This window comes from Danio rerio, chromosome 10 (genome assembly GCF_049306965.1).
Source record: "Danio rerio strain Tuebingen ecotype United States chromosome 10, GRCz12tu, whole genome shotgun sequence".
Lineage (NCBI taxonomy): Eukaryota > Metazoa > Chordata > Actinopteri > Cypriniformes > Danionidae > Danio > Danio rerio.
This window is the reverse complement of record NC_133185.1, coordinates 28,153,190-28,174,880: the sequence shown is the minus strand read 5'-3', so window position 1 is coordinate 28,174,880 and position 21,691 is coordinate 28,153,190. Positions and strand designations below refer to the sequence as shown.

The following is a 21,691-nucleotide window of genomic DNA, read 5'->3' as shown; positions in this document are numbered from 1 at the left end:
CAAAAGTAGAATTTAAGACACTTTACAAAACTTGGCTTTCACCTTAATAGTACAAAATACTGCTCATACCACTCAAAATACCACTTGATGATTACTTTTTCCTTTGGAACACAAGTGCTTCTCGTTTAAAAGTGCAGTTTATAAATATTCAGATCTCACAGATGACAGTAGGGACTAGTCAACTAAACAATAAAGCTCCTCATGAAAACAGTAATCGACTAGATGAAGTTTTACAAATTGTTTCATAGCTTCAAATCTAAGTCAAATCTAAGACCATCTGAAATAAAACATTGTTTTTAAAAGTGTATCTGGGCAAAAACTACCTGTTTATCTCAGATATCACATGTATTTTCTTAGTGTCAGTGTCTAAAACGAGCACATGTCGCAAGCAAGGTGTGTGAATATTTGGAATTAGAAGGAAATGTAAATGTTTTGTATCTGAGATTGTTCTCAGATGACTATGAAGGGTCCATGAATGTAGATGAGCTTGTGCTCTGCTGGAAAGAGCTGTCTATTTCTCTACCTCAGAGGTTTTACAGGAACCAGAAAGTCATAATCGAGCTAGGCAGCAAGATGGTGCCCTCTTTTCAGACTCTGCATTGGTGTGTGTTATCGGGACTGTGTTTTGCTCCTCATTCTGTTATAACTGTCCAGGTTATTTTTACGAAATCTTTGTTTAACGGACAATCAAATTTGTTGAGGCACATATCCAGTGTTAGGCAAGCTACTTGGAAAATGTAGTGAGCTAAGCTATTAGTTTCTTTACTTTAAAAGTAGCTTAATACACTAAAAGCCTAGTTAATCAAAAACTATTTAACAAAATAAATGCTATAAAACTAGGTGTTACACATTTAAAATACTTTAGTAATTTATAGTAAAGAGAAATATTTAGGAATAAGCATGATATATATATATTTACAACTCTTCATTAATGAATTGTACGACATTAGTAACTATCCTGAATTAATAAAATTAAGGAATTTAATAAAATGAATTTAATAAAAAAGTACCACAACAAATTAATTTGAGTACTACTTGACTATTGTATAGTAAAACAGTATAGTACTTACTATAAATTACAGTTCTAAGTATTTTACGTATTAAGTATTTTTTGAGCATTTTTGAAGCACAGCATCAGAATTGACGTAATTGCATCTTAACATGTACTTCTTGAGGTATGATCAAGAGGAATTCTGCTTTAGAAATAACTCCTCTTCCTCAGTGATCTTTCCAGCAAGCAAATTTCTTATGTTGGCCCAATTGGTTGGCGACGTCACCGATCAGAGCAAGGAGTGGCAGTAAGGCACCAAAAATTTTGTTGTCAACCACCGTAAAACAGAAAAAAGAAGAAATCTTCATTCTCGCCATCATATGGATTAACTTTCATCAGCTAGACACCAGCCTCACAGCTCCGTGAATGTCGATGCCATCACTTATTGATCCGCTATCGGTAAATGTAGCTTGTGTGGACACTACTGTGCTACTTGCTTAAAATAATAGCTTTGCTACTAAAAAGCAATTTGATTTAGAATGTAGCGATGCTACTGCTAGCTATTGAGAAATGTAGTTAAGCTAGTAGCGTCACTACTTGTAGCAACGCTACTGTCCAATACTGTACATATCACTATTAGCTTAAAAACAATTGCTTTACATAAATGCACAATTGATTTTATATCAATGCATTGATTTGACAAATGCATTGATTAGATATTAATTTTAATTTAATTAATCGCATTTGGAGTTTGCAAGTTTCCCACCCAAAATGTAACATATCTTAAATTTATAATTGTGACATTTGTTATACCATACGAGTCATTTAGTAATAGTATACTAAATAAAATAATTATAGACTTTTTCAGGAATTTTACACACACTCCTAATAATATGTTATAAAACCTGTACATTATACATAATAAAGACTTGATATTTTGCAGGCTGTTGAAATCACTTAATAAGTAAAAGTTCCTTACATTTATATAGTGCTTTTCTGGACATTCACAGTGCTTTACACATTTTTAGGGTAATCTCCTCATCCACCACCAGTTTGCAGCATCCACCTGGATGACGTCACAGCAGCCATATTGCACCAGACCACAAACCACACCAGCTAATTGGTGGAAAGGAGACAGAGTGATGAAGCCAGTTATGATATGTGATGGATATGAGGCTAGGATGGACAGAGGCTAGTGGGCAAATTTGGCCAGGATGGAGGCTCTCGAAACTCTTTTTCGAAGGACATCCTGGCATTTTAAATGACCCCAGAAAGTCAAGACCTTGGTTTAACATCTTATACAAAAGATGGCACACACTAAGCAGTATAGAGTCCCCCCCCCCAATATATGTAACATTTAATATATGTTAGGATCACCCCTGCTGGTCTTACTAACACCACTTCCAGCAGACTTTACATTTTCACTTTGGAAAGAGTAATAATACTAATATTTGTTTGTGATGCTCTGAGTCTGAGCTTTATCAAAATATCTTTAAGGCAAGTAATTTCACTTGGCAGCCATCTTTTAAACACCTCTTGGGTGGTATGCTTAGGCATTTTGTCTTCAAAGGGAAACTTCAAATTCTACAAAATTGCTTCCTAAGCTTACTATTAAACTTCATATTAGGAATCACCAATAAAATTAAACAATAACTTTCTCTTTACAGTTTTATTTAACTGTTCTAAAATCTGCAAAAACTCAAGTCTGGTCCAAGCCCCTCTCCTGGAGAATCTTCAGTCTATATCGATCACTGATTGGCTCCTGTACTAGAAGGCAGGGCTTCATTCGCATTATGATGTTACAATTTCTCCATTCAAAACTACATGAGTGACAAGTCTTGTGTATTCTATAGTCTTTGGCTTTATAAAGAAAAGCAGAAGATTTCAATTTACAATTGTGTCATCCAATGTCCATCTTAATCAATTGGTTTTTATTTCTGTAAAAGGTTATTGTAAATAGCAGTCAGGGTGGTGCAATGGTGGTGCTAAGATGTGCTTAGTAATCTGTATACAGCCAAATAGTGGAAACACCTGCTACCTCAGGAAATTCCAATTTTATTGGAAAACTTGCACTTTTAAGCACTGACATTAGTTTTTGCATAGGTAAATCATAATATCAGCAAGAGTATATTGGTTTTGGAGCAAGTTTTAATTGTCTGAATTAAATGGCACTATGGTTTCATAATCATCCTCCATCCAGAGTTAGTATTGTCTGAATTAAATGGTACTGTGGTTCCCTTAACCATCCTCTATCAAGAGTTTGTATTGTCTGAATTAAACGGTACTGTGGTTCCCTTAACCATCCTCTATCAAGAGTTTGTATATCTTTTAAGGGTCTTGACAACAGTTCCCATCAGTTAAGCCTCTAGGCACATTTGTACCATGTGACATAAGTGTTCTCTAGATCCTTGCAGTGAGCGTCCAGTCTCAGGGGTATTAGGGTCTGTTTTGTTTCTTGTTTATGAATGTTTCAGCTAAATATAGACAGTGTGATTTATAAGGTGTATCCAAAAAAATGTTGCCCTCCCCATGGACTCCACATAAGGTTGTTTGAATGTCTCCCTATTTCCGTGGCACTTGTGAGGGTTACAGGCCTGCTAGTGCAACTCTGAGGGAACTTTGGACAAAAACAAAACGTCTGGGCTCGTATTTTATCTCTGTTCCATTCTTCAAAGTGACTCACTCGGTTAAATTTGAGGATAACTTGGACTAAACATGGGATTTTGTGGATCTTTGATGCAAGATTAAAGTTGATCCGGCATCAGACTGACTATTCCGGAAGATATCCCTGTTTTCTGCCAGGTATTGCTGGAATTATGCTTCAACTGCATTGTGTTTAAAACCAGAATCAAGCAGAATTGAATCAGCTATTTGTGAGGATGAAATACCACACATATGCCCTCCGTCCAAGCAGATTTCTTTCTGAGCTTGTAATGCCGAACGTCTGCAGTGTTAACAGATCTTATTTCTCTAAATGCATTAGCAGCTCATCCTCCTGCCTGCGATCAATGGGGGCGTACCAGCGGCGAATTTCTGGCCTCGTCGTTCTGCTGGGCTTAATGGGAATAATAACTCTTCTTCAAAGAAACACGGGAACCAGACGATGCCATCAGTGCGTCTCCCATCCCTGCTAAATCTGCCAAATGGGTTTTTATGGCTTGCAAATTAGCTGTGACCTTATGAAGCTGAAAGGTTGAATAAAGTACTGGGGATGCTGAGAATTTTAAAATATTTACAGCTCACTTCTCATAATCAGCATGAAAGTGCCCTGCCGTAGACCCCTGCGCCGTTATTGTCCCACAGAGGCACTTTTATAGGGATAATGATTGGTCATGCTTTTGTCTTTGGACAGGGAGAAAGTGCAGAAATGTATCTGTTTTAAGGAGGGTCTGAGCTTGGGTTCATTAGCCAAGGCCAGAAATGAAAAGGGAGGACAACAAAGCGCAATAGTTTTGCCAAATTATTACAAAACTTTCTTCAACTTGTCCAGCGTCTGCCAAGAATTACCCAGCTTAATTGGATTTTACTCCAGGACATAAACAGAAAAGGGGCTATCTTGGAAGAACTGAAGTTTTTGAAGCTTTTGAAATATGTTGGCTTGAAAAAAATCCCAATTATTTGGAATTATGTCCTATTATTTCCGCTGTAGGTCATTGTGGATTCCTCCAAGACCCTTTGTCAAAAGAAACACGTTATACATGGCTGGAAAGTACTAGCTTCCTGCAAGGAGTCTCGCAGTGTGGAGTGAACATATGTTTCTTGAAGCGTTGACCAGAAACCCAGCAATTACTCAACATGGCCGCACCACAGGAGTATAATGGGAAGACGTGGGTTTGTCAGTTGTGGCCTGGATTCGGTGTCGTTCATGGGCTGTAGTCCCAGTAAGAAGCAAACAAATGAGCAATCCTCAGAGAGTCATTTGCAAGTTCCAACACTTTGTTCCTGGTCTGCAAGCAATGCGTGCCGCCTTGGAAAGCTTTGTTCATCCAATTAGTGCTTTGTGAGAAGTCTAGAGCCGTGTTTGAGTTATTTCCTCAAGTCATGTGAACACTTGTAGCTGCGAATGTGTTGCTTGAATAATCCTATCATGATTCTATGTGACTTAAATTACTGCCGAGTACTCGTCATTTTTTATCTGCACTTTTTATGAACTGAACATTCACATGCCATTAACAAATTAGAGTGCTTTAGCTTTTACAGGCCTTACAATTTTTTTTCAATTATTTTAGATTGTTTGTTAATGCATTTGACATTTGTTACTGATGTAAAATTGAAGCAAAATGCTGAAGAGAAGTTTGTGCTGAAGTTTGTAGATTTATTTTTTGGTAGGAAAAAAATTTATAATATAGTTTCTTCCTTTTAAAGGAAACATTAATAGGAATGTTTAAAAATCGAAATGTCACATTATCTGTCTTTTTAACGTACAAAAGCTAACCCCAACCACATTTTGTCTGAAATTTGAATATTTTGGTTATAATTAGGTATGACACAAAATGCATTTTGGGATAGGCAATGTTGTGTTAAAATAGCCAGTTACAGTTACTAGTTACTTCATTCAAAAAAAAAACTTTTTTTACTTTATCAATTACTTACACCAAAAAGTAATGCATTACTGTTAAAAGACATTTTTTTAATTACTTTTCCAAAGAATGCTTTTTTAATGCTTCCATTAATGTCACTTCAGTGCTGCATGGAAAATACTATTGATCAACTTCACAGTTTTATTAATTTGCATTCTCACAACTAAAATACAAGACAAACTTAAACTAAAAGTACTTTTTAAACAGACTAGCAGCACACACAAAAAAAAAATATCACAAGTTGATAAACCAGCTGAAAAATATTTTCAGGAACAAAAAAGATAAAACTAAATTTGCTTCGGCATCATAAAGGTTTGTATTTAACCCTTAAACATGTTCCTTCACAGCTTGAGTTTGAAAAAAGTGACAATATGCAACAAACACAAAATCTTTAGAAAAATAAATAAATGAAAGTATAATCTAATTTATCATTCAGAATCAGTTTGGTGAAACTCAGCACCTTTTATAGATAACCATACATTTTAGAAATTCTAAACAAAACAAAAACATAACAGCTGCTCAAAAAATGAAATCTATGAGCCATTTTAAAACTGACCAAAAATTAAACATTTTATGTCAGCAACTTATGGAAAGTAAAGCTGTGTTTATTCAAAGTGCAAAATCTGCTGTTGAATAACAACTGCAAAAATATGTTTAACAATAAAAAAATAAATGAGCATTTTTCAGCGCAATATTACACTATACATTTTAATAACTTGTTCTTAAATATAACAGAAATTTGTCACAAAAACTATTACAAAATTACAAATTATTAAAAAAACAACAAACATAGTAGTATTAGTAATTGTAATTAATAATAGTAATGTTAATAGTCTCTCTAGCGAGCACACTTGTCCTCTCATGCACGCAACCGGTCTCTCTCCTGCGAACTCGGGTTCTCTCGCGCGCACACTTGGTGTACCTCGCGCACATTTGGTCTCTGCTTTCGCTTACTTTTGTCCAGTTTGGCACCTCATAAATGATGTGTCTTCTTCACGGTGGTTTGTTGGCATCCACCAGTCCCACAATGCGTCACCGCTGTAAACAGAAAGATGTGAGCAAGACTGCAGCCAAAAACTTACCAAGTAATGGACAAACGCATCATATTCTAAAGATAACGACAGTTATGCATTATAATATTAGTTAATGTGAAAAGTCATGCATTACGCTAACGCATTATTAGTAACACAATATTGACCAACAATGGTGATAGATCAGTTACGCTTGTTGCCACGGTTCAAATGCAGAAAGCAAACCTAGGAGTTTAAGAGCAATCCAACTACAGTAAATTTTTTACAGTCACTTTATTTTGATGGTCCATTTGTTGAATATAAATTACATTGCATCTACATGCCAATTAATTCTCATTAGATCATAAGTAGACTGTAAGGTTGGGGTTAAGGTTAAGGTTAAGATTAGGGTTAGTGTAAGTTAACATGTCGACTCGAAAACTAAAACTAAAACGTAATAGTAAACAGGGCCATAGAGAGCCTGATAGCAGTAGAGTCAGCGAAGATAGACTCCAGAGCGAGAGAGAAGCAGAGCAGAGCAGGAAAAGAGACCAGAGCAAAGTTTACCACCTATTTTGTATCTTTCTTGACCATGTGACCAAAGTCCAAACACTGAGACATAAAAAAATGACCGATCAACATGTGACTACATTGTAAAACCCCCAAAGTCCATTAAACAGGCCCTAATCTAATCAGTATCTGCCTTTGGAATCTGTATGGACATTTCTACAATTAAGATACAGCATACCAAAAAAACTGACTCCAGAATAAGGTTTAAGAAGCAAAGAGTGAGAAAGAGATGCTCAAGTATTCATTCATCTGGCTGCTGATTCTGAGTAGAAGGATTAAAATGATTTTGAACTTCATATCAACGAGCGTTTCGGAATTATTGATCTGAACTCTAGGAAAGGTGTGATCCAGGATGAAAAAGCATTTCCTTAGAGGGGCTGCCAGAGGACAGCAGCTGAAAGCGGCTCTGTTTAAATGGATAAGTCAAAGTTTGAGCTGCCATGTCCCTGGAGGGTCAGTTAAATATTGAGACAGGAGTCCTAAGTGGCTCCTTGCTCTCCGTTCGGAAAATGACACAACACAGGAGGAATTAAAATGTAATGCAAAGGTCTTTTTCCTCGGTCACGCAGCATGGTTATTGATGATCTGTCACATTAAGTCATGTCGAGGGAAGACTTATGGCAACAATTTAAAATATAACAGGAAAGGGAAAAAAAGAAAAATCATTAAACTCTGCCATCGAATATGAATTACGAATAAGACTCTCTTCATTCATTTTGTTTCCGTGGAAAGGAGACACTTTAAGTAATCCTCTGGAAGCCTCGAGCTGCTTTAATTTGCCGAAATGAACACTCTCGCCATTTCCCCGCATTCACCGCAGATCAACTTTGAAGCATGATGACCTAATTATAAATGTTATAGTGTAACATCTCCAAATCATTCTGGAATTTGTCGGCTCGTGCTTCTTGGTGGAGAACACCTGTATATTGTTTTCCTCTTTCACTCAGTTTGGGTTAAATCATTCTGTCTCTCTCCTGACCCTTTTTTAAACACTATTAAAAGCTGTAATTTGTTTTGAAAATCTAATTAAACTATGCTGACCAACTCAGCGGTCCACCTTTGCCCCTGTTTGGCTTTAGTCCATCTCTCAAGAGCGTCCGATATGTAAATCAGCCCTCTACAGACTAACAGGTCATTTAAGAGGCTGCTGTGCAGAGCAAAGGGATGTGAAAGACAGACAGGGAGCTTTTTTATTTCTGCTTGGATAGAGAGTGGATGTCTTGGTTGATTTGGATGCTTAACGTTTATTTCTCAGAATGGCCCCCTATGTGAGCCATAACTCAAAAACAACTGCCTCTTTTCTTCCTGGTAACAGTTTTCCATTAGACACAATTGTCAAATGTTCCATCTCAGCAGAAAATGGAGAATAATTGATTTATTAAGCAGTGCATTAAGCCATTATTTATCTTTATATATTTATTTACAGAGTCCTAGAGACCCTGGGTATTATTTAATTGGCTGGCTTTTACAGCTGGCGGTTTGTTATGAATAAAACTAAGCTTGTATGTAGAGAAAGTGAATATAAACTATAGGCTCTTCAAGTGCGAGGCAGAATATTCATATGCCTTCCTAGAAAGAAAGGACACTATAATGTCCATTAACTGGGAAATCAGCCAATGCTGTGCTTTTAGATTGTTTAAGAGACTGTAAAGTACTCATAAAATGTGTGTAGGATGTTTTATTAAGCTCATTCTGAGGGCTTGTGGTGCAGAGAATGCTTATAATACCTAGAGAAAGTCGTCTGTTAACATTCCTATTCATCTCAATGGCAATTTTTCAGCTCTTGTAGCTTTCTGAATGGTCAATAAATGGAGAAAAATGCTTTTCCTCCACAGAATGGGCGAAAATTGTACTGTAAAATGAAACCTTGATATAGGTCAGCATTAATCTTGTGTGTCTGCGCCCTATGATTTCAGTCATGAAAATGTGGATGGGATAGCCGTGTCACTGAATTTAGAAAATTTCAGATGAATGAATCAAAAGTAGTGCAGAACACCTAATCAAATCACAATGTGGACAAGTGTGTGCGAATATTAAACCACAAAGATCATGTGTGTCTGTGGGAATAAACACATTATCAGCACTGTTTTCAGTGTATGTTGTCTCACTATGAGGAAATAAATTTCACTTTTTTACTGAAATTTTACAAGTCAGTAAAAATAAAAATGTAAATTATATTATGAACACACACACACACTGAAATTGTGGCAGAAATAAATAAACATCGTCCAGAGGAATTCACTTCAAAAGTAGTAATAATAATACAAATTCCATATTTCAGAAATTGCAATATTTAATTCTTAATAAATTGTTAAATATGTTTGATTACAGATGTTGGTAATAACCAAAGTAATCAATAGAAAGTGCAGACAGCAGATGAAATCTCTCGAGAGTTAGAAAGCTAGCCTGCCTCTATTCATCATAAATGAATATTATCTGCTTCAGTCCCAAAGATGATAAAGATTAAACCATGGGTGGGCATTTCAGCAAGACAATAATCTCAAACACAACCAAGAAAACTTTCAACTGGTTTCAGAAAAGAAAATAAAGCTGCTAGAATGGCCCAGCCAATCACCTGATCTGAAACCAATAGAACATTAGAACTAAAGATCAAAGTTCATAAAAAAAAAAAACAGAGCCATCAAGAAATTTTAGATTCTGTTGAAGCCTAGGAAAAATCACAGAATCACAGATAAGCAATGCATGTGACTCCATTTTCCCTACATGAAACTGTCATTATACAAATTATGAAATACATTTCAGTAGTTCAGTATCATCGCTTTCTGTAGTCCGTTGTAATCGCCAGTGATGTTGTTTTATTTGGATATTTGGAATTTTTAAACCAAAATCTGGGTACATGTCATGTCAACAGCACTGTTAAAAATATAGTTGCCAGGAGAAACCATGACATTCAATACCTATTTTACACATACCCATTCAATACTCATTACACTGACTCTCTCCTGTTTAAATCCAGACTTAAAACTCATCTGTTCAAAATAGCTTACTCTTTATTCCGCATACTACATTCTGTATCTTGTCTTTGTATTTTATCATCTTCTCTATTTATGTACTGTAAGAAGGATGCTGGTTTGAGCCTCGTCTGGGTCAGTTGGCGTTTCTGTATAGAGTTTGCACATTTTCCCCGTGTTTGCATGAGTTTTCTCCATGTACTCCGGACCGGTTCCCATACAAGTCCAAAGACATGTGGAATAGGGGAATTGGGTAGGCTAAATTGTCCAAAGTGTATGTGTGTAAATGAGTGTGTAAGGGTTTTTCCCAGTGATGGGTTGCAGCTGGAAGGGCATCCGCTGTGTAAAACATGTGCTGGATAAGTTGGCGGTTCATTCCGAAAAGAAAAGGAATGATTATTATTATTATTATTATTATTATTATTATTATTATTATTATCTCTATATCAAACATGGTTTGGTAGAAGAGGGTCTAATTTCTGTGCCAATGAAATCACCACAAAAACCCCTCCTCACCTCTCCTGTTGATTGCTGAAACAAACAGTTCCACCCCAAACTTACACCATTAGTTGAATCAATTTACCTGCAAATGGCTTAATCATTGCATATTTTATAATGATAAACATTTTTAATCAATATGTTCGAACACATCCCCTTTCAATATGTATTATATAAACCTATCACATAAAATATGGAACATCTAAAATATGCAAATACATAAGCAAAAAAATATTATTAATATAAATATTATTATTCTGTACCTTAAATTAGTCAACAATTAATTTAAAGGCGGATGTTTGCAGATGTTCCCAGATAGAGAGGACTAATGTTGATGTATCTGATGGTAAACAGCTTAATATCCAGCCGAGTTCCTAATCAAGTCTAATGAGCTCACACTTAAACTCATAATTTGGTTAATAATGCCATCTTTCCATTCCACTGCATTTGACAATTTATGCGTAATTTGGTTTGCTTCTGGTTGATTGTGGTGGAACGTCTGAATCCGAGACTCGGAGCAAATCATGCATTACAGCAATCAAATCATAAATGCCATTGAATGGCTTGTGCTGGATTTTCATACTTCCATTCAGTTTGCCTCCCGTATAGACTAAACCATGGTGGTGTTTTTTGATACGTTACAATTCTTCCGGTAGCCCAGCCATCATTTTGCACCTTTCAGTTTGGAAGCACATCAGCGTTCGTCCAGTAAATGTTCATTTTCAGTCTTCGATTGTACCATGAAGGTGAAGCTTTCCAGTTCAGCACTTTCTCTGTCACTGTCCTTCAATGGCGTAAAGAAGATCAGCGAAGCGTTGACGTCCGTTTTCTACACTCATCATCACCCTGTAAGGCATTTATACAAATATCTCAGCGATTACCGCAACAATCACCCAGCTAGTCTCTGGAATTAGCATGTGGAGTTAATGGTAACGCTCACCTTGAAATGTCATCTTGACAAGAGCTCAACATGGCCGCCCAGCGAGGCCTGTTCTTCACCCCCCTGCCCCGTGGATTTGTTAAAAGACTGCATGTTTCTCCACTGGAACCGTTTCCTTTAAGAATTCATGTGACTGCTGGGGTTTGCGCGCTGGGTGTTGTTGCAGTTTTCAGAGTAGTTTAGCCACAGCCGGATTGAAAAGCTCTTCTCAGACGTGCCGCTGGCGAGTTTATATCCCACCCCGTCGGAGCGATGCGGTTTCATTGCCTTTAATTTGTTACATTTGCCTGCGCCACACAATGCGGGGGCCAGGGGATGAAATTATGAATATTAAAATAGGAATGTGCGTGCGGTGCTTCAGTGTTAAATCATAAGGGAAGGACTGTCGCAGGCCTTATTAAAAGATAATGTGTGCTGGGGGAGAGGAAACATATCACTTGTCTGCTGGTGGATCCTGCTATGTTGAGCTCACTGCATGTCTGCGGACAAACACTCTGATGATTTGAGCACAAGTCAGAGTGCAGAGTACAGGAGGTGTGGAGAGGAATTCATTCAAACTGAATGAAGGCAAAAGGAAAGATGAGGTGGCAAATATGTGTGTGTGTGTGTGTGTGTGTGTGTGTGTGTGTGTATATATACATATTTATATTTATATATATATATATATATATATATATATATATATATATATATATATATATATATATATATATATATATATAAAAATATAAATATATATATAAATATATATATGTATGTATGTATTTATATATATATATATATATATATATATATATATATATATATATATATATATATATATATATATATATATATATATATATATATATAAACACCTATACACCTTTTCATTCAAACACACACACACACTATGGGCATGCGCATGTCTTTGGACTGTGGGGTAAACAAACCGGAGCACCCGGAGGAAACCCACACGAACATGGGGAGAACATGCAAACCCCACAGAGAAATCAACTGGCCCAGCTGGGATTCGGACCAGTGATCTTCTTGTTGTGAGGCGACAATGCTTACCACAACATTTAACCATTTTACAAGTTTTTTGAAGTTGACACTTTGTGTGTGGTTGCGTATGTGTGTGTCTTAATTTGTTTGTTAAAATATATCAATGCTAGTGATAAGAACATAAATCATTCATTTATAAATCATCATTTATAAATCATAAGTTCATTAATAAATCATGTCATAAATCAATTAAATAAAATAAGTTTTCCAGCTGCAACCCATCTCTGGGAATAACCATACACACTCATACACTACGGATAATTTGGCCTACTTAATTCACCTGTTTCGCATGTCTTTGTACTGTGGGGGAAACCAGAGAACCCGGAGGAAACCCATGCAAACGCAAGGAGAACATGCAAACTTCACACAGAAACGCCAACTGACCCAGCCAAGGCTTGAACCAGCGACCTTCTTGCTGTGAGGCGACAGCACTACCTACTGTGCCACTGCGTCACCCTCAAAGCTAAATCATGCATATTAAGGAAGTAGCATCTCGTTCACAATAGAGTGTGCTGATTGGATCGAACCAAGTATTTCTCATGATTTAATGAACAGATGTCCTGAAAACTCAATGTCACTTTGTACCGGCTGATACAGACAGACAATCTTCATGCCAAAAGAAATAATGTACTCTAAACAAAGCAAAAATAACCTATTTTCACCTGTTAGCTAAAAATATATATGTCCTGCTGGTGTTTTTAGCAACATATATGATTATAGACATAAAAAAAATGTGTTTTGGTGTTTCGTGGCCCTTTAGGTATTAATCATTCTGAAATCTGCAGATTTTTTTTGTTTTAATTCTGAGCAGAAATATATGTTAGCAGATTCTGTCTGGCTCTAACTACGACTAATAAGTGGTGTACAAGCATTGTTCATTGTTTGTTTCTATTAGTAAATGTATAACTAACATTAACTCTGTGTCCTTTAATGTAAAGTGTTACCAAAATTCTTTGTCTAAAGAATTCAGAAAATCCTATAAAAAAAGATTGTATCCACTTTTGAAGCTACTGTATAACTCACTTACTAGGAAAGTGTGAGAGCTGGAGCTGTAAACTACTCTTGTTTTGACTCGACTAATGAAATGAACTATGCAACATCTCCACTCTGACTGCAAAAATTATCCTTAATACAGTCTGAGATTACAGGCCTCTCGTGGTGTCAATGGACTGGCACTCGGACGCCACTCAGCCTGGCAAACCCACTGCGCCCTGATAAAAATAGAGCGAGGACAGAGAAGGGCTAATTATCACAACACTGAGGGATGTACTTGAGATTCACAGTCTAACGTTCAGGGACAAATGTGTCTGAAAACACACCAGCACAGCCAGTGAAGGAAAATTAGCATTCTTGCTTACTTTTCATAGTTTAATAGACATTAGTAGCTTTTTTGGTTCGGTGTGAAAACTATTTTGGTTAATGGCGAACCGGCTTGATAGCCTCAAGTCCCAAGTGCGGCTCCAATAAGATACTTTTGGGGATTTAAGTTTGATTTATTGATGTCATAAAAATTGAGAGACTTTAATACCACAGCCTTTCACCGTTGGAAATTCAGAAACATGTGCCTGTCAGATACGAGTAGCCGCTCCACATTTCATATTTCAGCAAGCCGCTAAAAGGGTGATAGAGATCTGCACATATTTTGTTTTTCTATTGTGATTGATTGTCACGGGGAAGTCAGATGCAGCTTGTAGGTTTTATACTCCTCCTGTAAACACAACAGAAAAGAAGAAACGCTATTATTGAGAGAGCCTATGAGATGTCAATCAGAGGGATGGAGCCGACGTCGATGCGAGGTGGGATTCTCCATTACTGAAATGAGAGCTGATGGACTGTTTGAATGGCTCTCTGGCCCTGAGTTTATCCCGGCTTTGTGCGGCTGATACAGTAATTGCAGGCAGTGATTAGGAAGCTCCCGCAGCACAAAGCACAGGCCGGATTAAACGCACACTCTGTGGCAGATGCAACGCATGCTGTCAATTATAATATACCACTCCAAATGGCACTAAGCGGGATCGTAATAAAGAACCGCAGCTCGGTGATGGACCCATCTTATAAATGAACAATATGCTCAGAGCTTCATTCAGGAGCATTGTCTGGATGGGGATGAAATGACGTTACCTACAATTTGAACAGCAGGTCGTGTCTTTCGCAGAAAGCTTTCCACTACTCTATGTGTTCAAAATGCATGGACAGCCAAAGCTGAAAAGATTGTCCTGTTATTCTGTCTTCTATTAATTTACCCAAAACTACAAGGAAAAGAGGATCTGACTGGTATTATTCACTTAAGGAGCTGACTCACAGCATTACTGGAAGACGCCGAGAGCATTAGTGACCCTGAGATATGACTTGTACTGTTTGTTTGTTGCTGGTATACAATGATGAAGTGTGTTCGTCATTATTCTAGGCATGCTTTGTTTCCTGTCACACCACCATATGGCTTGATCTGTCAGTACTTCTTGACAAAACCAAACTTCATTTGAGTGGACAAGACAAGGCTAAAACTTTATGTTGTCAACCTTCAAATGTTTCTGAAGGTAAAGTATGATAAAGTGAGGAAGGTCACTAACAATGCTTTATCTCTTTCTCTCTCTTCTGCAGATCCTAATGAGTTGAAACGCGCCACAGATCACGCTTTAATCGGTGGAATCGTTGCTGTCGTCGTGTTCGCTACTTTGTGCTTAATTATTGTATTGGGACGCTACCTGGCACGACATAAAGGTGAGATTTTTCTTTAATGACTAACATGGCAGATATGCTGATTTCTGAAGGATTGCTTGAGGCTTAAAATTGAGCAATGGCTGCTGAGCTTTTTTAATTTTAGCGTCTGTTACATACAATTTCTGACATTTATGACAACAATTAATTTAGCATGTCATGATTTGCCAAGTACAATGCGATCCTGGATTAACATCTGTGGTGATCCTTAAACATAATTTTTGTAGGAAAATGTAATCCATATATTTTCCCTCCCCTAAAACCCAACCATAACTGCAAATCATTCCCAAAATCAGAGAGGAATAATAGTTGTATAAGAATCATGTAGAAGTGTACAAACCTGTAAGCTTAATGTCGAGTTTAGACCGTATGATTTTAGCCTTGATTTTGACTCATCGACAGGTTTTGACAAATCACCGACAAATGTCTGAAATCACAGGAAAATCGGTGCTTGTTCACACAAGTAAAAATTACACAGTGTGAACTATCAAAGACGCGATCTGAGAGAATCGCAGATGAGTCGCCGACACCCGTGACATTCTATTTGACGTGCTAAATATCTTGACCTGTCAGCAATTCAAAATCATGCCGTGTGATATGTGTTCTGATTGAAAACATTGCGATTGAGCTACAGCTAATGAAAGAGCAGCATCCACTAGCATGGGTTTCTGCAGGCCAGCGGTAGGTTGGGATAAAGTTAAAAGGCCTACTTTTCTGTCCATTAGGACCCAAGTAATGGAGGAAAAACTAGTGTAAATTTGGCAGGGGCACTTGTGTCTGTTTGTCATCTGAGCAATACCACAACTGGGTTGAAAAAGAAAAAAAAAAGTTGAAGAGAAATTGCTAATACCATTCAAAAGCCAGTTGAGCAAAATAAGTACATTTTCTATACCACTTCTTTCTCATTATTTAGTTAATAAAAAAGATATACTACGTGACCTTGCGTTGTTTTCATGTCACTTCTCACTTGTTTGGTTGTGAGACATTGTTTGCAAACCAAGATAACGTTTCTTCCTGATGTAAAGTCATGTAGTGTAATACCCCCTGTTCCCGATCCATCTTGCAGTGTAAACACAGCAGCAATGGGACGCCAGCCCAGATAGTCATGCAGTGTGAAAACATCTGTGACGTACCTACTAAATCGTACAGTCTGAACTAAGCATATGCTTAACATAAACTGTAAACGTATCCCTGATTGGCTGATTGGAATGTTGTTCCAAGGATCCGCATAGATGTTTATCCAAGAACATGTTCTACTTGGTGTAATCATGTTGGCGATTAGTTTACCTGCCATTGATGCAGTGTTAATTTCGTCAGTGAAAATGGCTTGACATAAACAGAAACTTGTAGCAGGTCTGAATGTGCCTGCTCCGATCGGCTCATCTAATCTAATAAATGAGTAGCGCAATACACACAAAAATTAATGTTGGAGAATGTATCTATTAGACTACATATTATTCTCATCTTTTTTTCAGCAAAAATCATGCACTGTTCATTTATTAAATGAGCACATCAGAGCATGTAAATTTATAGTTTTCAGTCACATTAGTGGTGCAGAGGAACTGTCAAGTTTCTGTTTCTGTCAAGTTATGGGCAACACATATTTTGACAAAATTAACACTGCACTGATTGATTTTTTTCTATAATTTATGACAATCTTTTTGTCACCATTGATGAAATGTTTCATCAAACATTCCCTACTTCTCTATTAAAGACATTTTTTATAATCTCCTGATTTCAAAATTATTAATTATGCTTTACAAAGAGTCACATTTAGACAGCTTCCAACAAAAGTGTTAATCTATTTTACTTGCTTTTAACATCATTGACCTAATACTGCTGTTGATCAGCGCCATCTCCGAGACTAATTATTTAAAAAATGCAGTGTTATGGGAATGGACATCAAATGCTGCAAGCTGCTGTCTTTTACCCTCATCGTCAGATGGTATCTTGTACTTTTGATTTAGAGCCGATTGTCATCGCTAAAGAGATCAAACATATAACCAATTCAAACAAATGTAATTTATTAAAATGTTAGACATGCACGTATCATCCCACTTCATTAACACTATAAATGAAAGAACGGCACAGAATAAAAATAAAGTGCCATTTTAATGACAGAAAAAGACATACTATGGTAAATACACAATACACACAAACTAAACGAAACAAACTTCTCCCAATTAATAGAATCAACATGCAAATAAGCATTATCAATAATGTCTTTTTATTGGTCATATTAGAAAATTACATACTTATTAAATTGCATGCCAGTTATATGGTTTGCTCTTTATAATACATGTGATATATGTGTGTGCACTTAAAGAGTCCGCTGAGCACAGAATAATAGCTGACAGGTTGATAACACTGACACTGTATTTCAACATCTTATCTGATGCCAGACACTGATTTAGGAGAATGTTTTTTCTCTAGCACTTGAACCGCATCTGACAGAATCATAAACAACTTTTAACAAACTTTCAATATCTTTCAAAAAAAAAAGTACATAATAAAAACACTTCGTAACCCACTCAAAACGGTTTTGCCTCTTAGTTTTGGATCCAAAACCACCAGTTGAGAATGCTGTTCTAGCTAATGACAGTTCTAAATGTAAGTTCTAAGCATTCTACCGGAAGAGGCTGGTCACTTTTACACCCTCCATGCCGCAACAAAGAAATAGGTCTAAAGTATGCTAAGAACAGTATATAAAGTGGATAGAATGTCCTAATTCTTTTTATTCATAACAACATATACTTAATAGCATGTGATTTTTGGCACAGGTATTGTTTTACCGTTTATTTATGACAAGACTTCCATGCCATTGACAGAATTTTCTAACTATGATTGTGCAGCTCTTTCACCCATGAACAGAATTTAACTTGTGACTTTATGACACAAAAAGCTTTTCCACCATGTTTTCCTGTTATACAGTACAGCATGGGTCTCAAACTCGATTCCTGGAGGGCCCCAGCTCAGCACAGTTTTGCACCAACCTTAATCAAATACAGGTCACACTTTACAATAAGGTTCATTAGTTAATCCATTTACTAATATGAACTTATGATAAACAACACTTGTACAGCATTTATTAATCATAATTGAACATTTACTAATCCATTATTAACTTCCAAGTCCATGCTTGTTAATATTAGTTAATTTACTGTGAGTTAACATGAACTAACAATGAACAACTGTATTTTGATTAACGTTTACTGACATGAATACTGTAGTAAATGTATTGTTCATTGTTTGTTCATGTTAGTAAATGCATTAATTAACATTAACTAATGAACCTAATTGTAAAGTGTGACCCAAATACAGCTGATCCAACTAATCAAGGTGTTCAAGACTACTAGTGTCTTGTAGTTTTGAACACGTTGTTTAATTGGAACACCTTGATTATAATTATGCATCTTCTGAAATATCTCCAGATCTAAAAATCAAGCAGCAGATGAATTATTTATATGTTCACCGTTCACCAGCCTATAACTATGAAAATGAATAAAATGTCAAGCATACACTATGAGTTAGACGATGCTTCAGACACATGATGGCCACAATGGTGGGGAAAGAGTTAAAAGGCATACTACTACTTTCTATAATAGTAATTTTATTTGTTATCAATAGTACTTTTTTCTTACAGTAGTAATTTACTTGGCATTTTGAAGTCACCATCATTTTGCTGATGTGTGCCGTGTGTTTTTCCAGGCACATACTTGACAAATGAAGCCAAAGGAGCGGATGACGCCCCGGACGCAGACACAGCCATCATCAATGCTGACGGCAACCACGCACACGCAGAAGAGAAGAAAGAGTATTTCATTTAGACTGCAAGTGGCACTCCGCTCCTCTCTCTCTCTCTCTCTTTGTCCTCTCGTTCCTTCCCTCCTTCCCTGCACCGTGTAGGAACTTCTTCAGAAAGCAGCGGAAGCTTCTTTTCACATTTCTTATCTGTTCATTTTTTTTCATACTGGTTTGGTTTTCTTTAGCCTTTTTCAATAACAGCTCACCTGCTACTTTTTATGAGCAACTTATTTGCTGAAGATGTCACCTTTTGTAATCATTATATAGCTGTAAAATACCCCAAAGCAGTACAAAAATGTCTCCAAATATGAAAACAAAAAAAAGTCCGCAGCCATTCTTCAGTAAGGACTCGCCCTTCATCCTCTCACAGTGCCTAAATATACAGACGTCCGCTGAATTTCAGTCAATGCCTTCATGTTTTCTGTCAGGCCTCTCTGATTGGTTGCTTGCTTTTTATCTTCAGCGTTATGATTTATGGGAAATGTTTTGTGCTCTGTTATTTTTTAATAATTTCTACTTTTATTTTGTTTGTGATTCATGCTGAATCCATTAATTGTGATGTTTCTCCCCAAAAAAATGATGTACAGTAGTAAAAATATACTCAGACTTGAAGTGAGGGAGGTTCCCTTTTTATTCTACAGATTTTTAGGTGTTAATAATGTTATCGGTATGTAGAAATGCTCCATTTTCCAAATTACCATTACATGATGTGAAACCGACAGCTCACACTATGGCTAAAATCAGTATTTTGTACTTGAACTGTAGATATTGATAAACGAATAGCTCCACAGAAGGTCTCAGTGTGTTCCACCCAAAAAAAAAAAAAAAAAATCACCTTGTATTATTGAATTTGGTCAAGCGGTTAGGTTAACCAACTTCGGCCACCGAAAAAACCATAGTGAATTTAGTAAATTAGCAACCAGGCGAAGAAAGAGCAAGCCCTGTTGTGTGTTTGTGTAGTTTGATGATGCCTCGCCACTGTTTGGACAGTTTTGTGTATCTCTGCACTGATCAGCCCCCCTAAAGACCTCCCCATACACAGCAGATTCACGGATGAGGTGGTAACCATCCAATATGTCATCCTTTCAGCTGTTTACACAACCGCTGTGCCCAACACAAGAAATCTCATAACACAGAAGGCGATAACAAAAAGTAGTGTGCAACTATTTCAGTGCTCTTAAACTTTCACATCACTGCTCAGATTGATATCGGTCCATGAAAGATCTCAAACAACCTTTTATGCAAACCTGAACATTTCACAAACATTGAGAGAATGCTGCCAATGCACACAATGTGTCACTCACTTGCTCATCCCACATATTAGTCCAAACAAATAAGCACAAAATGACTCACATCAATTCAAAAATGCAGCGATCACGATGTACAAATAGCTAACTTTGATTTTCATAACCCAAACTGGACATCAGATTAACTGAAGTTTGCGTTGATGGTGTTCATGAAGTTATGGTCTCTTTTCTGTTCTTTTGTTGATTTCTACAATGAATAGACAACCTTGCTAAGGCTGTATAATATATCTGCTAAATGTGGTAACTAGTGAAAATTGTTGTTAGACTTTGGGGATCCCTAATTCCATGAAGTTTGTATATTAGCTAATCTAAATATTGGTGGGGGAAATTGTTTTTTATTATTATTTTTTATCATCTTACCTGACAATAAAAGATTCTTGACAACTTCATAACCTTTGCTTTAGCTCAAGGCATGTATATACTGTATAAGTATCACACATTTTGAAGAAAAAAAAATTGAAGTTTTTTGTTTTTTGTTAAACTTACAGTGTAAATTATTTAATATTGCTTAACTGAAAATCACTCAATTAGTACAACAGCAGTGGGATGCTTGTTGAAATGGCAAAGCTATGTATTTGTTGAATGAGAGATTTAGGGTATGTTTATATGACATTTTCAAGTAATTCAAATGGAAAACTTGTTTTGGTTGTTCATTTACACAACAGTGGCATACTGAAGGGCCTGAAAATGAAAACTTTTTCGCTAAGGTTTTTAAAAATCATCACCTCTATGTAAAATTTCAATGTGGTGATGCCAATGGCCAATGAACATTTCCTGCTTGTTGTCAAACTATTTTATATCTGTAACAAGAGACGATTCAATCATAACTTGATGTTATAACAACTATCATAACATTAATTATCAATATGTGGCTCTTTTTGGACCCTCAAACCGCCTTTCCACTGCACACTGCATTTGTAAATGACTGTTGGATTACGCCCCCTTGTGGCAGTCACACCGAATTTTCAGTTTTGTCGTGCATCATGGGAGAGAAACTGTTCTCGCGGTGTCCGAAATAAAGGCATGCAAGAGCAAGGGCCTTTACTCTTCGTGCATTCACCATGGCTGAAAGAATACAATGCAAGAGACTCACAGACTGCTAAAACATTTGAAGGGAATGTAGAGACAATATAAAAAAATTATATTTTTTATTACTCATTTATGAATATAAATTTTTTTTTAATATAGACTTTTTTTTTGATTAAAGAATTAACGAAAATAAAATTTATTTCTTATCTCGAGCAGACGGTCTTGTCG

The 21,691-nt window shown here is 36.6% G+C and overlaps 1 protein-coding gene across 18 annotated transcripts in view; it reads left to right on the top strand.

Moving 5' to 3' along the window:
• The window catches only part of cadm2a (cell adhesion molecule 2a), an 877,490-nt gene extending 856,275 nt beyond the window's left edge, over nucleotides 1-21,215 (top strand). For 17 of the 18 annotated variants that reach the window (XM_073914207.1, XM_073914201.1, XM_073914196.1 and 14 more), the window contains 2 exons: nucleotides 15,207-15,326; nucleotides 19,032-21,215. In XM_073914207.1, coding sequence (XP_073770308.1) covers nucleotides 15,207-15,326; nucleotides 19,032-19,150 — 239 coding nt within the window. In that variant the 3' untranslated portion in view covers nucleotides 19,151-21,215. 18 annotated transcript variants of the gene reach the window in all.
• The last annotated feature ends 476 nt before the right edge of the window (nucleotides 21,216-21,691 follow it).